Source organism: Chionomys nivalis, chromosome 25 (genome assembly GCF_950005125.1).
Source record: "Chionomys nivalis chromosome 25, mChiNiv1.1, whole genome shotgun sequence".
NCBI classification, from domain to species: Eukaryota; Metazoa; Chordata; class Mammalia; order Rodentia; family Cricetidae; genus Chionomys; species Chionomys nivalis.
The window spans coordinates 5106068-5124619 of record NC_080110.1 but is presented as its reverse complement, the minus strand read 5'-3'; the positions used below and the strand labels follow the sequence as shown (position 1 = coordinate 5124619).

Below are 18552 nucleotides of genomic sequence, written 5' to 3'. Positions count from 1 at the left end.
CAGCCCCACTGTCTCAGTGGGTGGGAGGGGGGAGGACCTTGGACTGCCCACAGGGCAGGGAACCCTGACTGCTCTTCGGACTTGAGAGGGAGGGGGAGGGGAGTGGGGGTAGGCAGAAATTTTTAATAAAAAAAAATAAAATTAAAAAAAAAACAGATGCCCTTGGTTAGTTACGAAATCAAAGCAGCTCTTCTTCAGAAACAGTGATGTCATAAAGAGTTAGCGCCTTGATGGAGGACTCTGTGTTCATCAGAGTTAGACACAAGCATATCTAACTCAATGAATAATAGAGAAGATATTTGTGCCAATCCTATAATCACTTCTGTACTTATCTTATTAGCCTGAGACACTGTATCTATAAAACACATTTGCCTTTAAGTACATAAACCCAATCTTATTTCCCCTGGCATTTCCGACCTTTGATTTCTGTTCCCAGGCTTGTTAGTGTCACAAGTCTAACACCTCAAAGGCAAATGGCAGAGCTAATTCAAAGACATTCAGCAGCAAGCTTGATCTGAAATCAACAAACCTGAAAGCCAGCTTCTGGTTCTGTTCTCCCCCAGCCCAATGGGGTGATAATGACCCCTGCTGCGCCCCCTGTCTTGTCCATTAAGGGATTAGGAGCAATCAGTAACTGATGTTTTTAAAGGAGAATTCTCGCATTTAAAGATTTGGATTGTCTTCCAAAGTTACTTGAGAGAAGTCCATGTCCTGATCCAAACAATGCTTTTGGAGTCTCCTTCTAAGTCCCTTTTCTTGGCAATGCTTTCTGAGGCATATACCGTCCCTTTAAGAAAATGTCCTTCACAATTATGTGAGACCTTTCTTGGCCTGGTACTGTCTTGGTGGCCTCTCATTTCTCTCTGCTCATCGCAATAACCTCATCTTCTCTCTCTCTAGAAATGGTAGTAGGGAGGCGGAGCATTTCAAACCAAATGATAGTCATGGGATCCGCTTGCCCTTTGTGGCTCTCCAGTCATGGCAGTAAGTCAGTGAGCTGGTGAACGGGTACCACTGCCTGAACCAGACACCCTAAAGTGTACGTGAAGTCTCATTTCCCTCCATTCATAACAAACTTTTTGATGCGGCTTTTTGCTGCGGCAGTAATAGGATTTCACCATTGTAAAAAGAAGCAGGGAGCTGTCTAAAACAGTTCAGTATTAATGGCCCTTCTCCTGTCGGGTGAGATGGTAATGAAAGAAGATAAAAAGAAGGTTCATGTTTTTAGTCTATATACATGTGACTAGCCACCCACAGGAGACGCATTTTCATCACGACTTTGTGCCTGGTGTTACATGAATATGTTTAGTAAATAGGTTCGCAGATCTATTCTCTTTATTTCTTTAGGTAGAGGACAGAGGATAGCTTTCATTAGACAGCTGTTTCGTTTGAATTTAGATTTTTGTCGATGGACATTTTAAACAGAACCAACCAATAACAGCTTTAATCTCCGTAAAGTCTTGGAGCTGCTTTGTGAGATAAGAGTGCAGGCCTGACTTTCAGTTCCCAGACCACTGCTCAGCTCCTAAGGCGAGTCTACTAGAGTCTGTGTGTCAGGCCACTGGCTCCTACTCAGCAACAGCCAACAATCGCCAAGGTGCTGGTCCATCTTCATGTCACGTTCTAGGCAGCTTCTTCGTTCGTCCTCCAGCCCATCCTTCCGAGGAGAAGGAGGTGGGGACTGGGGGGAATGTCACACACCTTCTGACCATCTCTTTAACCCACAAGTGTCTGGACAAAATGTTCTTTAAGCTCAGTTCATTTTTCTAAAAGCAAAAGAGCGGTGGTCTGTCCTGAGCATGGTAGGAAGAAGTGTGTGCTGTGGGAATTGCTTGCGTCGCCATTTTGGCTTAAGATTCAGCAGTTTAGCATCGTCCCATCAGACATAATAGTGAAGAGACTCTGAAGACCATGGTTTATTCATTCCATAGTATTGCTGACCTACAAAATGCAAGGCGTACATAAAACGAGTAACCGTCACTCACAACTGTCTTGCTGTTGACTAAATATAGTATTGATATAGATGCTTTGCCTACACAGGGTCAGTTCATCCCGACTCGAGTCTATGTGGTGGACATTTTATTATCACTTAAGAATTACAGGAGATGGAGCCAGTGAGGTAACTCTGCAGGCAAAGCAGTTTGTGACACACGCCTTGCAACCTGAGTTCTAGCTCCCGAATTCGTGAAAATCTGGACGAAGAGAATAGACTCTGCAAAGTTGTCCTCTTCCCTCCTCAGATACCCCATGGCACGTGTGCCATGCATACGTACACATGTGTCATATTCTCTCCCCCTTACACACACACACACACACACTAATAGTAATAATGATGAACACATTATTTTTAATTAAAGAATTATATAGGATGAATAAAAACCAAGTACAATTGTATGAAAATGCTGCAGTGAAACCCCTAAGTTTGTGCTCTAACAAAGATCAGGAGGCAGGAAGCTGACAGAGTGAGCGTTAGACTTACTGACCCCGTCTAGTCCAGGACCATCAGTAGAATCTCAGACATGGAATTTTCCTCCCATCAAGTCAACTAAATCCCATGTTTCTGGATTTCAGCAGGGCACAAAACTGCTAGATCCTAAAATTAAAATATAAATCGATACAATCCCACTTAAGGTATCCACCCTACTCCCATGACCCTACAGTTCCAGGGAGGGAGTAGGGGCACTTGAGTGAGAAGGGGTGAGTCATGCTGACTGCGAGGAAGGATATCTTCTCAGAATAGGTATTGTTTCAGTTGGCCACGGAAGGATAAGTATAATATTTACTCTTCTAAACAAAGGAGCAGGGGTTCCAAAGGAAACCCAAGCAGAGGCGTGGAAGCCTGTGATGTATTCCTGGCTCGAGCAGGGCTATAGAGGGAGGATATACGTTGAAGAGGAGGACTCAGTGAGTTAGGGATCAAGAGAAGGACCACCTAAGTAATGATCCAACCTGTGTTCTCATTCAGGTGCATGGTTGGCTACGTGAATGCCAGCTTGTCTGTGTTTCGAATTTCCGACTTTGAGAACCGGTCTGAGCCAGAGTCTGACGGCAGTGAGTTCTCAGGAACTCCCCTGAAGTACTGTAGGTGAGTGTGAACCCCTGCAGGTGAGTGTGAACATTTGCAGGTGAGTGTGAACCCCTGCAGGTGAGTGTGAACCTCTGCAGGTGAGTGTGAATCCCTACAGATGAGTGTGAACCTCAGCAGGTGAGTGTGAACCCCTACAGGTGAGTATGAACACCAGTAAGTGTAACCTCTGCAGGTGAGTGTGAAACTCTGTAGGTGAGTGTGAATTCCTGCAGGTGAGTGTGAATCCCTGCAGATGAGTGTGAACCTCAGCAGGTGAGTGTGAACCCCTGCAGGTGAGTGTGAACCCCTGCAGGTGAGTGTGAACCTCTGCAGGTGAGTGTGAACCTCAGCAGGTGAGTGTGAACCCCTGCAGGTGAGTATGAACACCAGTAGGTAAGTGTAACCTCTGCATATGAGTGTGAAACTCTGTAGGTGAGTGTGAATTCCTGCAGGTGAGTGTGAATCCCTTCAGATGAGTGTGGACCTCAGCAGGTGAATGTGGACCTCAGCAGGTGAGTGTGACCCCTGCAGGTGAGTGTGAACCTCAGCAGGTGATTGTGAATCCCAGCAAGTGAGTGTGAATCTCAGAAGGTGAGTGTGAACCTCGGAAGGTGAGTGTGGATCTCAGAAGTTGAGTGTGAACCTCTGTAGGTGAATGTGAACTCCTACAGGTGAATATGAACCTCAGCAGGTGAGTGTGAATCCCTGCAGGTGAGTGTGAATCCCTGCAGGTGAGTGTGAATCCCTGCAGCTAAGTATGAACCTCTGCAAGTGAGTGTGAACCCCTGCAGGTGAGTGTGAACCTCTGTAGGTGAGTGTGGACCTCAGCATGCTTTCTGCCTGCTGAACTGGTTCTATCATGGAAAGATTTGGCTGACCCTCTTCTGGCTGAGTTAGTTTAAAGCAGTGGTTCTCATAATCAAAATATACTCTATGAAAAAAAGTCTATTTTCAGTAAAAGAAAAAAAATCACCCAGTGTGTGGACAGAAAATGTCTTAAAAGTTTTGGTTGAGTATATGCATGATTAGTGTAGTAACTGGGTTCTGGAAAACAAAGGGTGAATATGATTTATGTTCCCTGCCCAGAAAACCAGGCTTCAAAGAGAATAAAGGTAATGAACGACCTCATGGAACATGTTACAGCAGCAATATAAATCTTGTTATTTGCTTATTTTTTGTTTTGTTCTTTGTTTTTCAAGCAAGGTTTCTCTGTGTAGCCTGGGCTGCCCTGGAACTCATTCTGTAGACTAGGCTGGCCTGAAACTCAAGAGAGCTGTCTCTCTCTCCTTCCTGAGTGTTGGGATTAAAGGCATGCACCATCACCGCCTGGCTTAATTTTTTAATAAAAAATAGATAGCATAAAATAGAGCAGTGTCTCTCAGCCCTGAGGGTATTGAAAATCAGGTGCTTTTTCTTCACTTTTACTGTTCTTTGCTAATATCACCCAACCTACAGAACGGGAAAAGATCTTCACAAACCCCACATTGGAGGGCTGAGCTCCAAAATACACAAAGAACTCAAGAAATTGGTCATCAAAATAACAAATACTCCAATAAAAACAATGGGGTACAGGCCTAAACAGAGAACTCTCAACAGAGGAATTTAAAATGGCTGAAAGACACCTAAGGAAATGCTCAACATCCTTAGCCATCAGAGAAATACAAATCAAAACAATCCTGAGATTCTATCTTACACCTTTAAGAATGGCCAAGAACAAAAACACTGATGACAGCTTACGCTACAGAGGATTTGGGGTAAAGAGAACAGTCCTCCATTGCTAGTGGGAGTGCAAACTGGTACAGCCCCTTTGGATATCAATATGGCGATTTCTCAGAAAATTAGGAAACAACTTTCCTCAAGACCCAGTAATACCACTTTTGGGTATATACCCAAAAATTCTCAATAATACCACAAGGACATGTGCTCAACTATGTTCATAGCAGCTTTGTTTGTCATAGCCAGAACCTGGAAACAACCTAAATGCCGCTTGACCAAAGAATGGATAAGGAAAATGGTGGTACATTACACACAGCAGAAAAAAATAATGACTTCTTGAAGTTTTCAGGCAAATGGGTGGAGCTAGGAAACATCATATTGATTGAGGTTACCCAGACACAGAAAGACAATTATTACATGTACTCACTCATAGGTGGTTTTTAGACATAAAGCAAAGAAAACCAGCCTACAAACCACAATCCCAGAGAACTTAGACAACAATGAGGACACTAAGGGAGACGTACATGGATCTAATCTACATGGAAAGTAGAAAAAGACAAGATCTCCTGAGTAAATTGGGAGCGTGGGGACCTTGGGAGAGGGTTGAAAGGGAGGAGAGAGGAAGGACAGGGAGCAGAGAAAAATGTAGAGCTCAATAAAATCAATTTTTAAAAAAAGGAAAAAGACGACTGCAGGAAAACACGTGAAGACTTTATGACTCTGGAGTCCCTTTTCCACAGTGACAGTCGTGATGCTGAGAGTGACAACGAAATGTACTCGTGTACATTGAAGTTCCTGGGAGGACGCCCGGCCCCACATAGCTCTTCAGCAAACACGTGCAGTTCAATGTCAACTCAAGTGGGAGTGACTGGGGTTGTAGTAGGAAGGACCTGTCAATGGCACGCAGCAGAAACCCATGCCAGCTGAGATTCACAAATGGAAATATATTGTTCCAGGCAGCTGGGAGCATCCAGAAGCCATGCAAAGTTGTTGTTTTGTTGTTTTCAATAATAACTGAGTGCTGAGAGTTGGGCACAGTCAGCAGAATATTATCTCCGCTGCTCTTCTTCATTCTGTTCTCATTTTCCAAGATGTTCTCCTCCTCCCTCCTTCCTGCCTTCTGGCCTCCCCATATAATTTGTGGTTGCTCCTAGCAGCTCTGTGGACTTAGGACTTAGTGATAATCCATTTAATAATAGTTCAAATGGACATCCTGGTTGTGAGTCAGGAGTCTCCTGAGCTGAGTTGAGGGAGAGGTAAATCCTACCCAACCACCATGGGTAATTACCCAGAGAAGACATACTCTTTTGGAGGAGGTTCAAGACAGGGTTTCTCTGTGTAGCCCTGGTTGTCCTGGAATTTGTACTGTAGACCAGGCTGGCTTTGAACTCACAAAGACCTGCTTGCCTCTGCCTCCCGAGTGCTGGGATTAAAATCCTGTACAAACACTGCCCAACTAGAAGAGATATCCTTTTACCAAAAGAAGAAATGTTGGATAAACAAAGCAACGGATGTCTAGCATAAAGTTTTTGTTTGTTTACAAAATTTGTTCCCATGTATGAAGACTGCATAGTGAAAATGGGAGAGATGTGAGGACCTGAAGAACCAGAGTCGCAAATGCAACCCTCTCCTGTGTTTACAGGTATCGGGACTACCGGGACCCTCCTCATTCGCTGGCACCCTATGGCTACACCCTGCAGTTCTGGCATGTCCTGGCAGCCCGGCTGGCTTTTATCATTGTGTTCGAGGTGAGTTTTCTCAAACCGTTCCTTTATTTCCCTTGGTATAATGAAATCTCTTGGAGTCATACGTATGTACATGGCAGGGACTTTCCACACAAAGATCAACTTTCTAAAGTACCATGGCCATATACTGTGGCCCCTTTTTCATCTTTGCCCTTCACTGCAATGTTGGAACTTTCCTGGGAAAGTTTCAGAGTCTTTCAGTAACCAATCGGCAATCGTAGGTCCTACGTTTAATATTCTAGGACTATGATTCATAATCTTTAGGAGAAATGCGGTTTTCCCACCCCCACTTCCAGAGGGACCGAGAACATCCTGTTTGTGATGTCCTTTTCACAAGCCCTCCAGGACGATGCAGGTGCTCACAGAGCTATTGGAAGACATCGAACGTGATACCACACCTGATGCCTCTGTGTGTGTCAGCATCGCCTTACTTAAGCGCTGATTTCTGAAGAGTCAGAATAGACATACAAAGTCCCGTCTTCCTGGTAATTTCCTGCATTGTGTTTCAATAGAAACCTATCAGCTATTTTCTTTCAGGCTTTTAGGAAATTCCGTATTTCTATAACTCCATTGCTAATGTCAGTTCCATCTCTTGTCACGTGTGCTGGAGCCGCATTCATTCACACATTCACCACGGATGCCTTTGTTTGCACTGGAAGTTTCTTAAAACTTTGAGATAGCTCTCTCTTTGCATCCCCCCTCACTCCAGACAGCCGAGGAAAGATAAGTTCCTCTCCTCTTTTTTTTTTTTTTTTTTTTTTTTTTTGAAACAGGGTTTCTCTGTGTAACAGCCCTAGCTGTCCTGTCCTGGGACCAGCTTTTGTAGAGCAGGCTAGCCTTGAACTCACAGAGATCCACCTGCCTCTGCCTCCCGAGTGCTGGGATTAAAGGCGTGCGCGACCACTACCTGGCCAGTCACTCTTTTTAAATATCTTTTCTATATTTGTTTATTTGCATGTGCATGTGTGTGTACGTCAATGCGGACGTGAATGTGTGGAGCTCCGGGGCAACCTATTGTAGTCGGTTCTTTCCTTCCTTCCACCATGTGGATCTGGGGGACGGAATTCTGTTTGTTAGGCCTGGTGGCAAGCATCTTTACTCAGTGAGCCCTCTCACTGCCCTCAGTTCCTCAGAAGATATGTTTTCTGTGTGTGGTGGCTCATGCCTTTAATCCCAACACTCAGGAGGCAGAGGCAGGGAGATCTCTGAGTTCTAGGTCATCCTTGTCTACATAGAGCTTTCTGGGCCAGTGATAGAGATTTATCGATCTACAAATAAATAAGAGGTAAATATGCTTAACCTAGCATGGTCTTAATGTTTTTCAAACTAAATAAGAAAGGGTGCTATGGAGATGGCTCAGTGAGTAAGCACTATGTACAAGCATGAGAGCCTGCATTTGGGTGCCCAGCACCAATGGAAAAGCGAGGTGAGGTGGCACATGCCTAAAATCCCAGTATGGGAAGAAGCAAAGGCTCCAGGGTCTCACTGATCTTCCACTATAACATAAAGAGTCAGCTCCATTGCAGCGAGAGACCTTGTCAACCAAAGCTATGGTAAAATATGGTAGAGGAAGACCCCCAACGTTGACCACTTGGCCTCTACATACATACACACTAACAAACACATCTGCACACACATACACACACATCATACATTAAAAAGTCAGGGGTGGTGTTAAATTACTAAATGGCTTCTCATTTAGAGCTTTCCATACCCCTCCTGTATATTGTTATTAGCTGTTTAAGGCACTAGAAGTAGGCAGAAAACCTCTTGATCTGGCAGAATTTTGTGCCTTCTGTGTCCCTGAGTTTGTTTTAAAGGAACTGAAGAATCCTTATCCCCATCCTCCAGAACAGCTTTAGTCTTGTTAAGTAGTTTGGAATTATAAGGACTCTTATTCCCACTGCCCTCTGGTAGTTCATGGGTCACCAGGATATAGACAGACAAAAACAACCGTGACTTTAGAATTCCAGAGATTCACATTTCAGGTAAAGAGTGTGTGGCTCTTTCCCAAAAAGAGAAACATTTCTCTCTGAAATTACCATTTCCTTAGGCCCCTGGGTGACCTGGCAAGGTTTATAAGGCATTTAGCAATCCACACAGAATTTTCAAACTAATTCTGTCTTGCACAGCATCATTTTATAGGTGAGTGGATTGAGGCCCAGGGGAGTTGAGTGCCTTACACTCGGGTGGACAGTTGGCTCCTAAGCAATGAAAGCGGTCGAGCCAAGACTCGCTTCTAGGGTTTCTGTTTTCCTAGTATCTGCTGAGTATCTCTCCCTGTCTTCTCCCTCTGGTCCCCCTCTCTAGACGGTGTCAACAAACCAAGTTCCGTTCTCCCTGACCTTTATCCCTGCAGTGCATGCCTCCCCCAGCCTCATCCCACTCCCACACGTCCCGACCACGCCTTCTGATTCTGTTGTGTTCTCTGTTGCGTTTTTTAGCACCTCGTGTTTTGTATAAAGCACCTCATTTCCTATCTGATCCCAGACCTCCCAAAAGATCTAAGGGATCGAATGAGGAGAGAGAAGTACCTGATCCAGGAGATGATGTATGAGGCCGAGCTGGAGCGCCTCCAGAAAGAACGGAAGGAGAGGAAGAAGAATGGAAAAGCACACCACAACGAGTGGCCATGACCAGGTAGGTGACTGGTGTGCCCCGAGGGAAGCCACAGTCAGGTCAGGTGGGGGTCGGCTGCTTCGAACATCCGGAAACCAAGCATAGAGTTTTCACTAACGAAGGTTTGCTGTGTGACATTTTGTTCTTTTGACTTTGGGGGGTCTGACACCCAACTCCCAAAAAAATCACACACAGAGTCATTTTATTTTTAGTTATGAATGCCTGATCTTAGTTTGGCTTGTTTCTTGCCAACTTTTCTTAGATTATCCCAGGTACCTTTTGCCTCTGGGCTTTTTCTGTATACTTTTCTTCTTTCTCCTTGGCTTGCTGTGTGTAGCTCGGGCGTTGTCCCCTGATGTCCTCCTACCTTTGTCCTCTCACTGCTCCTTCTCTCCCCACCCAGATTTCTCCTATCTGTCCTCTCTGCCTGCCAGCTCCGCCTGTCCTTGCTCCTGCCTTGCTATTGTCCATTCAGTTCTCTATTAGGACCATCAGGTGGTTTAGACAGGCACAGTAACACAGCTTCACAGAGTTAAACAAATGCAGCGTAAACAAAAGTCACACGCCTGAAAATAATATTTCCCAGCAAGAGTTAAAATAAGCCCCTGAGATGCTCCCCAAGCCAGCTTGTTTCCCTAATCGGTGCAACCCAACACTCCCCCCCATGAACTTCCCTTCATCAGCCACTCCTGTTCTCCAGATATTTTTTTGTATCACGCCACGCCCTCCAAGAGCTTTCCCACACCTCCCAGCCCTTTGAGACTTAACTCCTAAACTCCTCTGGTCACGGCCGTTGGCGCTATGCACTAAGAGACAGACCAGTTTGTATTGTTAATCTGTGATCCTCAAAAGCTGTCTGCAGGCTTTCACAGCACAGCAGTAACCCCATTGTGGGTTGGAATTTTCATGCTCCCAATTAGCTAGTGGGAGGCACATGGCACCTGATCAGTATACATTCAATAATAAAAGTCAAATAGGCTGAAGCTGTATACATTGTATGGAAACTCAGCAAAACCCCTCACGTGCTATCAAAAAGTTCTGAAACTTTCTATCAAGTCAGTAACTGATTATATGACCTTGACAAGCCCCCTGACTTCCCTGAGCTATGCTCCCTCTGTAATAAACTGTTTAGATGACCCTCTGTCCTCATATCCCATGAGATTCATGTTAGGGAGGCAGAGGAGTCTTTGGCCTTTGGTGGTCTTCTATGTTTTCTTCTTTATTTGAGCAAAACCTTTGAATTTTATTTTTTCAAATTCTGCCTCCAAAGGAAAGCTGAGATGCAGAGGAAAGGCATTTCCTGTTGGCTAAGAGGCAACAGCTCTCTGCAGAGATGCGTATCTGCATATCGTTGATAGCAGAGTTGTGTGTAGCACCCTCGCTGCCTGTTGACAGTTCCTCAGCTATCATGGCTTTGATAAGAAGCTGGACTTGGAGGAGATAAGATAGACCCAAATCCTGCAGGAATAAACAACTGAACTCCCACCTTGTACTCAGGCGCAGGATAGACTTAGGCTTATGAGAAACGTACTAATTCTGCCATGCCTGATGTCTACTCCTTGGCTGTGGCTGTGGTAAAATTACTGACCTTTCGGACGTCTACCTGTTGAACTAAGCCAATGTGGAACTCAAATGAGGCACTCCCCGGGTGGCAGTTACCAAGCAGTAACACGCCGTAGAGTCTCCAGCATGTGTGTTACCACTAAGCACCGCACTGTCGCCTGCGAATTCCGTCTCTGCCTTTCACTTTCTGTGTGTGCTAAGGTGGAGAAGGGGAAGCAAGCAGAACTTTAGGGGGTGAGACGTTCTGGGTTTTAGCTTTCTGGGATTTTGGCATACGTTCTACCCTCAGAGCCCCTGGTTCGTTCTGATCACCTCCCTGGGCCTTCTTTGGGGAAGAAAGGCTGAGTGTATCCAAGAGCTTTGGATGGGGTGGAAAGCAGACATCTCCATGGAGAACTGCTCCTGATAGATAGCTCTGGTGGTCATTGGTGCATGGCATTGTCCTTAGAGGCCAGGCGGGGCTGCAATGTGAGTGACACATCCTGGGAGAGTCTCTGCCTTCTCCACCACATACTGCTTTCTGCCTGCTTTTCATCCTTATTTGAAAGCACGGTTTCTGTCTGTCTTTATTCCCACAAGGGTCAGCAGGATTCCTATTACTTCAGATTGTCCTTCTGACTCACTTGCCCTAAAGCAACAGTAATGTCTGTCCTTCCCTTATTCCCTTTGGGGTTCCGAATTCTTGGGATGCCTTCAGCACACAGTGAGTACCCGAACTATTGCGCACCGTGATGTAGAGATGGCCTAGGTGTGTTCCATCCTGATGTCTCTTCTCTTTCCAGGTGACGGTTGAGTTCCAGGCTAAAGTCCTGAATCTTGTTCACTTCTCCCAGCGGTGCAAAAGCACATGCACGTGAATGACTAGCGATGCACCCGCAGTGCATGCTGCAAGACACCGCCGTGCAGCCGCAGACAGGGCGGCAGTCAAGGGAGGACCGAGGTGGAGTCCCGCTGTCGAGAAATCACGCTGCAGTCAGTCCAGCACAGAATTGCTATCTATCCATAGACCATTCTTGACCAAGCGAGCATGCACGTTATGGGCAGTTAACATTCTCAAAGTTTTTAAAAACCAAGGGGGAACTTGTATACTGGGCCTGTTTTTCCAGCCTGTTTGCTATCTTTTTTGCATTCGATCCCATGTGAATATTACAGACACTGGGCTTAAAAAGGGGGTATTTGGACACCTGGACACATTCCTAGAATGTCATCATGTCCTAATTCTATGTCACCAAATGACACAGACAAGACCCTGTTTACAACCTTTTCGTTGTTTTTTTTTTAAGTTCAGATCTTTCTGAGGAGATGATTCTCTATGATATATCTATAGCTATGTGTATGGCCATAGATGTATTTCTGTGTGTACATATGTATAGTCATGTATTCCTACATATGTACATACAAATGCAGAGATATATAAAGTACATAGGAGTTCCTTACTTGTAAATAGCCAAAAACTACTGACATGAATGATGACTTTTCACATTTAAACAGCCACCAACATGAAGCCATGTTTAATGCTTGTATAATGTGATACAATAAAGTTTAAAATAAATTTATGCACCTGGAATATTTTCAGCTGGCTTCTCTGAACGTCTGTTGTATTTTCTCCTTCTGGAATAAGAGGGATTGCACTGTGCAATTTTTAAATAGAATTTTTAAATAAAAGGGATCGCACCATGCTCAAATTGTACCAGTCCACAGTTCTGTAACAAAAATACTTAAGACTGGGTATTTATAAATAATTCATTTGTTTATTCATTCATCTATTTTTATTTAGATCACTGACTGCTTCAAAGGTTGAAATTTCAAGCTTGGATGATCCCAAGGGTTTGGCCACTGCTGAGGAAGCCACCATTTGCAACAGAATGATAGAACAGTAAACAGGAAAGCAACTGTGCAGACGGACAGATAACCTGGCACGACAGAATGAGGATGCCACGGAAATTCAGGAGTTGGGCTCACTTGTTTTCAGTAGTACAAGTCCGTAGGGTCCCATAAGCATTGCATTAAGTAACCTACATGTACCTCGACAGAATAACAGATAAAGAAAATGTGGTACATTTTCACAATGGAGCATTTCTCAGCTCTTTTAGTACTTTGATGAAACTCCCGAATGTGTAAATGAGTGAGTCTCTGATTCTTGAACCTGCTTCTAGGGCCCTTTTATTTCTTGTTGGCTTGTCTTGTTTGCGATTTCTGGCTATTATGAATAGAGCAGCAATGAACATGATTGAGCAAGGGTCCCTGTGTTAGATGAAGCATCCTTGGGGTATTTGCTCAACAGTGGTACATCTGGGTCTTGAAGTAAACCAATTCTCATCTTTCTGACGAATCGCCATATTGATTTCCATGGTGGTCATTCAAGTTTGCACTCCCACCAGCAATGGAGGCGTGTCCCCCCACTCCACATCCTCTCCAGCATGAGCTGTCACTTGTGTTATTGATCCTAACCATTCTGACAGGTGTGAGATGGAATCCCAGAGTCACTTGATTTGCATTTCCCTGGTGGCTGGAATGTTGGACATTTCTTAAGTGTTTCCCTGCCACTTGAGATTTCTCTATTGAGAATTCTCTATTTCTTTCTGTATTCCGTTTTTAAGTGGATTATTTGAGGTTTTAATATCTAGTGTCTTCTTTGTAGATTTGGACATTAGCCCTCTATAAGATATGTAGTTGGTAATAGCAAAAGACGTGCCCTGTCTCAACACTATAGTCATCATTACAATCTCAGTGTTTAGGTCATTCAGGAACAGAGCGAATTCAAACATAAAGGTTTTCAGATCACTATAGTGGGGGAAGGGACGTTAAGTCTTTGAAATTGCAGAAATTTCTGTTGACTAAAAATGGAAACCTTTATATTTACACGTGTGTGTATGTGCAATGCACACACACACTCACTAAATACCTTAGGAACCTAGAGGTGTCTTGTTTGTGTGTTTGTTTCTGAGTCAGGGTCTCCTGTAGCCTAGGATAGTCTTGAACTCACTGTGTAGCTAAGGATGGCCTTGAACTCCTGATTCTCCTGTCTCTGCCTGCTGAGTGCTGGGATTATACTACACCTGGCTTCTAGATATCCCAGTAACCTCATGGTATGTGAGGGGAGTGTTGTTAGAAGTTCTTTGTGGGATTTGATGGACAGCTCTTCCTGCCACACGAAAATATAATCTTCAGCCAGGCATAATGGTGCATGCCTTTAATCTCAGCACTCAGAGACAGCAGCAGAAGGATCTCTGAGTTCGAGAGCAGCCTGATCTACAAAGTGAGGTCCAGGTTAGCCAGGGCTACACAGAGAAGCAAACTGTGTGGCATCAGGAGTTTACCTAATACTGGGTCTCAGAATTTTACACATGTGGTAATAGGTGTTTTCATGAATAGCAGAATCGGTTTACCACTAAGTCTTATAACAAGCCTGCCTGCTGAATCCGGGGGCATGGTCAGTCACAAAGTGGCTTTGCCTAGGTGACAGGCCTGCAGTAATGTCCCCTGTGTGGTTCCGACCATCTGTCCCAGCTCAGTGGCTCCTACTAGGCAATGTGTTCTTGAAGAGAGTATTGTTAGAAACCAGCACACACACACACACACACACACAAGCCAATATAGACACACATGCACATATGCACATACACAGACACACGAGCACACACGCACACACCCATGCTTCCTCTCCATCATGAGAAGGACAGCTTGCTTGACTGTGGACTTCCAGCTATGATATCTTGCCTTGACACAGGCCCAAAACATGGACTGAAATCTGTGCAGCAACACACGCCTCTTATTTAACCTGGGCATTGGCTATAGAAAGAGAAAGCTGGGTACCACAGTGACCAATGAAGGCTAAAGAGAGGAAGTGGCTAGAAAGAGTTGAGACCAGCGAATACCTCAGTTGGAGGGGGACTTCTGAACAGAAACCTGTAAAAATCCAAGGACTGATCATATGCCCTATTTCAGAGAGCTCCTCCAGGCAGTTCGACAACCTCGTGGCAGGGTGGGCTTTCCCAGGTGTGAGGGATGAGGGGCGAGTGAGGCTAGGGTGGAGTGACGGAGATCAGAAAGGTAATGTGCCCCAGGTGGTGGGGTCTACAGCTTTCAAGCAGTGGCCCCCAAATGGAGAAAGCCCGTGCTTGTCACTCAGTCTGAGGACTAATCCCTCACTCAGACTGGGGGATGGTCACTCCTTGTTTCGTTGAGCGATTAAGGAGCAAAGGGTCAGAGAAGAGACCCAGTGGCAATTTCTCCTAAAAACTCTGCTTTGGGTCTGCAGGAAGGGCCCCATCGCCTGCCCCAGCAGATCGCTGATGGGGTGAATCTGAGTCAACTCAGTCTTCTCAAAGGTTGGTTGAGCTTGCAGATCTCAAAGTTCACGGCTCCCCTGAAGCGGCCCTGTGCTTCCGACTTTGCCCAAGCTGGCTCATCATGACTGGAACATGGGAGAAGCAGTCAGACCGTGAATGCAGCAGAGATGAGCGGCAATCAGCCATCACATCAGAGGGCATCGCTGCCTGTGATATGAAGACCTGCTTCAGACCCCACTTCCAGCAAACTCAGACATTCCCTAGGTATGCTACCCTGTGGGCCAAGCTTTCAGTCATGGCTGTTTGAGGTATGGTCAGCCAACATGTAAACCATAACATTTCTGCCTTCGAGTATGCTCGTTCATTAAAATATAAAATGGTCTTCAAAGACAAAATTGTTCAAGGTCATTTGCTTTCAGTTCTATGATTTATACACAGCATTTAGTTCAAGAGAGTCCTTTATGGAATAAATAGGACAGGAATAATAAAGGCGGGTAACACTCCTTATATTCACTCAGACACTTATTCCAAGAATAGACAACCGCAAAGATTTTTTATGGAAATTTTAATCAGTTAATTCAAAGAATTAGATTTGTAACCATATTTTATGTAGAAATATTCAACTTACCCCAAAATTTCACAGGCAACGGTACAAAAGTTAATTCTAAATGCAGTAAGGGCATTTTTAAGAATTGCACGGTCATGCACTCAGGTGGCTGGGTTTTTAGTGGTGCGAAGAAGGAAGTCGAGGGTCCTGCACATGCTCCTCAGATGCTCCCTCATCTACTGAAACAAACCGCATCCCCTGGGCTTGTCATAAATGAAATGAAATTAGGAGACCTTAACCACCATGCATTTCATATCATCCTAGTGTGTCTTCAGACCATCCCAGCATGTGACCAAATTAGAAACCACATAAAGAAGCTGAGGTGGCCTGACTGGACTAAATGCCCCCTATTTGTGAAAATGTCTTAACATCTTCAGACTTCTCTGAAACTGTGGTCACTATCCAGCATGACAGTGTTCCGCAAGCTAGTGGTGTTTTCAGATAGAAACGTCCAGTTGTTGACGTCTGCAGAGCATCAGTGTTAGAGTCCATGGTGTCTCAAGCTAAACACACTATCATCTCTTCTGCCAACTGTTTTCTTTGGTGGGGAAAGGAAAGCCGCCCTATCCTTTGGGATCGTAAGCAGCTTTCCTGAATTTAACTCCCTGAGGGACACTGGCACTCTGATGTCGCTGTGACCACTTAAATTCTCCATACGTCCCCAGAGGAGCACAGTGGCCCCTGTTGGTAACTACTAGTCTCAGAGGAAGAAAGAAGGGCGGTGCAAACAAGTCGTCATCTGAATAAACACACATCTGTGCTTATAGCTCAAAACATGATTCTTCTGAAAAGAAAGTTTTCTTCTCTATAGAGTGAGCAGGACTGAGCTACGCCTTTCTTTAAGGAGTCTCCCTGTTGGGATAACCCCACGGATCCTCAAATGCGTCTTAGTCCTGTGGTTGCATATTTTTACAGAAGGTTTATTTCTCTACATCATGATAGTTCAGATTCTTCTTAGTTATAAAAAAAGCTAGTGAATTGCTTTTGCCCCAAATGACTTGAATTAATAAGGTCCTATTGTGTCAAAGCTCTGATCCTTCACACCCATACCATGGCTGTGAGGTAGGCGGCCCAATGCCTATGTCACCATTAAATGGAATTAGGGGAAAATTCAAAGACATATATGTCATCAGCAAAAGATAGTGACAGACAACTTGTATGGCTTTTTCCTTCCTTTAAGGTTTTTGTGGTTCAATATAAACAAGTAAAGATTATTCGCTTTATATTATAATATGCCGACATCTCAGCCATATTTAGATTTGTCGCAAATTTTAAAAGGGTTTTAAACAAATACTACTTGGGTCATACCAACATCATTTTACTTTAAGAATTCTATCTGGCACCCTCGTGTGTCTATAAAAGTAAAACCCTGATATTCCCAAGTGTCACAAAGATATGCTTTGTTACAGGAAGCTGACAAAAATCATCTGGAATATCATTTCTCATGAAGAACACATTGCATAATCTCTGGACAATCTAATCAAAGAAAAAGTTATTCAAATCAACTTATTCTCACTGCCAAACCTAAAGTATTCCACATGCACAGTCATTCAGAATCATTTAATAAATAACTGTTCTTCAAATCATAGTTATATAAGATTACATATATGATTATATGACCCTGCTCATTGGAATACTACAAGAAAATCACAAAACTTGATTTTTGTTTACAAACATGGTGATCAAAAATAGATCTATATACATAAGAAATACACAAATACATAGTTGATTTAAATGGTATATAAATCTCTCTGTTCAGATAAATGCTTTTATTTTTAATATTTTAGTTTTTAATGTCAGTTAAAATGTACAAAGCATGGCCGTCTAAATATGACTAACCAAAAAGTATGTATAAAATTATAAATTATTTTTAAAATGTCAATATTTCTATTTTAAAAATGTGAAAATGTCTTAACTCTTTTAAACAATATCTAATGTGGGTATTATAGAAAAATAATTTATTGATGAAATTCTGTAATGCAAGTGGTAGCTCTGAACACAACCAAATAAGTGGCTAAGAATGTTGAGACTATTTGAAATCTTAGAAGATTGAACAAAGCACGTATTTGATAAGTCTGGGACCGGTGAAAAGAAAAGTAGTATTTACCTATGAAATTTAGCTCTTTAAATATATGAATTAGCTCAAAAAGCAATTATCTGACCCATGGGACTTTACTGTTTTTAAATATGCAATATTCTTGAATCACCAAATTCACATGATGTATATGTCAGTACCAGGTGAAAGGGCATACATAATTTATAGGCTGGGACATGGTGAATGAGGGACATGATTCATACTGGTTGTCTCAAGACATATATAAGCCCAGGAAGCTGGAACAGTAAAGCTTGAACAACGTGCCCAACAAAAGCAAGACGAAAGTATATAGTATACAGTGTATAGCCTAAGACAGGCAATACAGCTGACCAATAACCAGGGATCTCAGTGGGAAAAATAGGCACAAGGATGTATTAAAGATGATGGTGATTCTTGGGTCCCTATTGTCTGTCTCCTAGGCAGGATCTTTCAGACTCAGTAGCAAGGTTACACCACGGGCTGATCCAGAGGTAAAGACCACAGGCCGGCTCTATTTGTCTCCATTTCACTGCTACCTAGAAACCAAATGTGTAGGAAGCAAGAATTCTCTGTTCAGAGTCTAGTGGAGATCCCAGGATTTATATACAAGCGCCAAATAAGGCCTACATGTAAGAATATGCCTTTGGTCACCAAGTATCACGTGTGAATCTCTATATTTGCCTTTCGGACTTGTATGTAGTCCTAACATTCACAACTGTCTCTCTACTGGAATATATGGATATTGAAACTCAACTCTAGTGTAGCATCAATAAATCAGAGTGGAAAATAAACCAAGTTGGGACTTAGCTTTAACAAAAATAAGTCTTCCAAAACACTTATGATGGGGAAGAAATGATCTGATCCAATTA

General features: G+C 43.6%; 1 protein-coding gene across 8 annotated transcripts in view; it reads left to right on the top strand.

The window, feature by feature from the left end:
* Positions 1–12341, top strand: part of Ano4 (anoctamin 4) — a 308453-nt gene extending 296112 nt beyond the window's left edge. For all 8 annotated transcript variants that reach the window (XM_057757919.1, XM_057757924.1, XM_057757922.1 and 5 more), the window contains 4 exons: positions 2966–3085; positions 6426–6531; positions 8973–9168; positions 11493–12341. In XM_057757919.1, coding sequence (XP_057613902.1) covers positions 2966–3085; positions 6426–6531; positions 8973–9164 — 418 coding nt within the window. In that variant the 3' untranslated portion in view covers positions 9165–9168; positions 11493–12341. The remainder of the gene's footprint in view (positions 1–2965; positions 3086–6425; positions 6532–8972; positions 9169–11492) is intronic.
* Positions 12342–18552: the final 6211 nt, after the last annotated feature.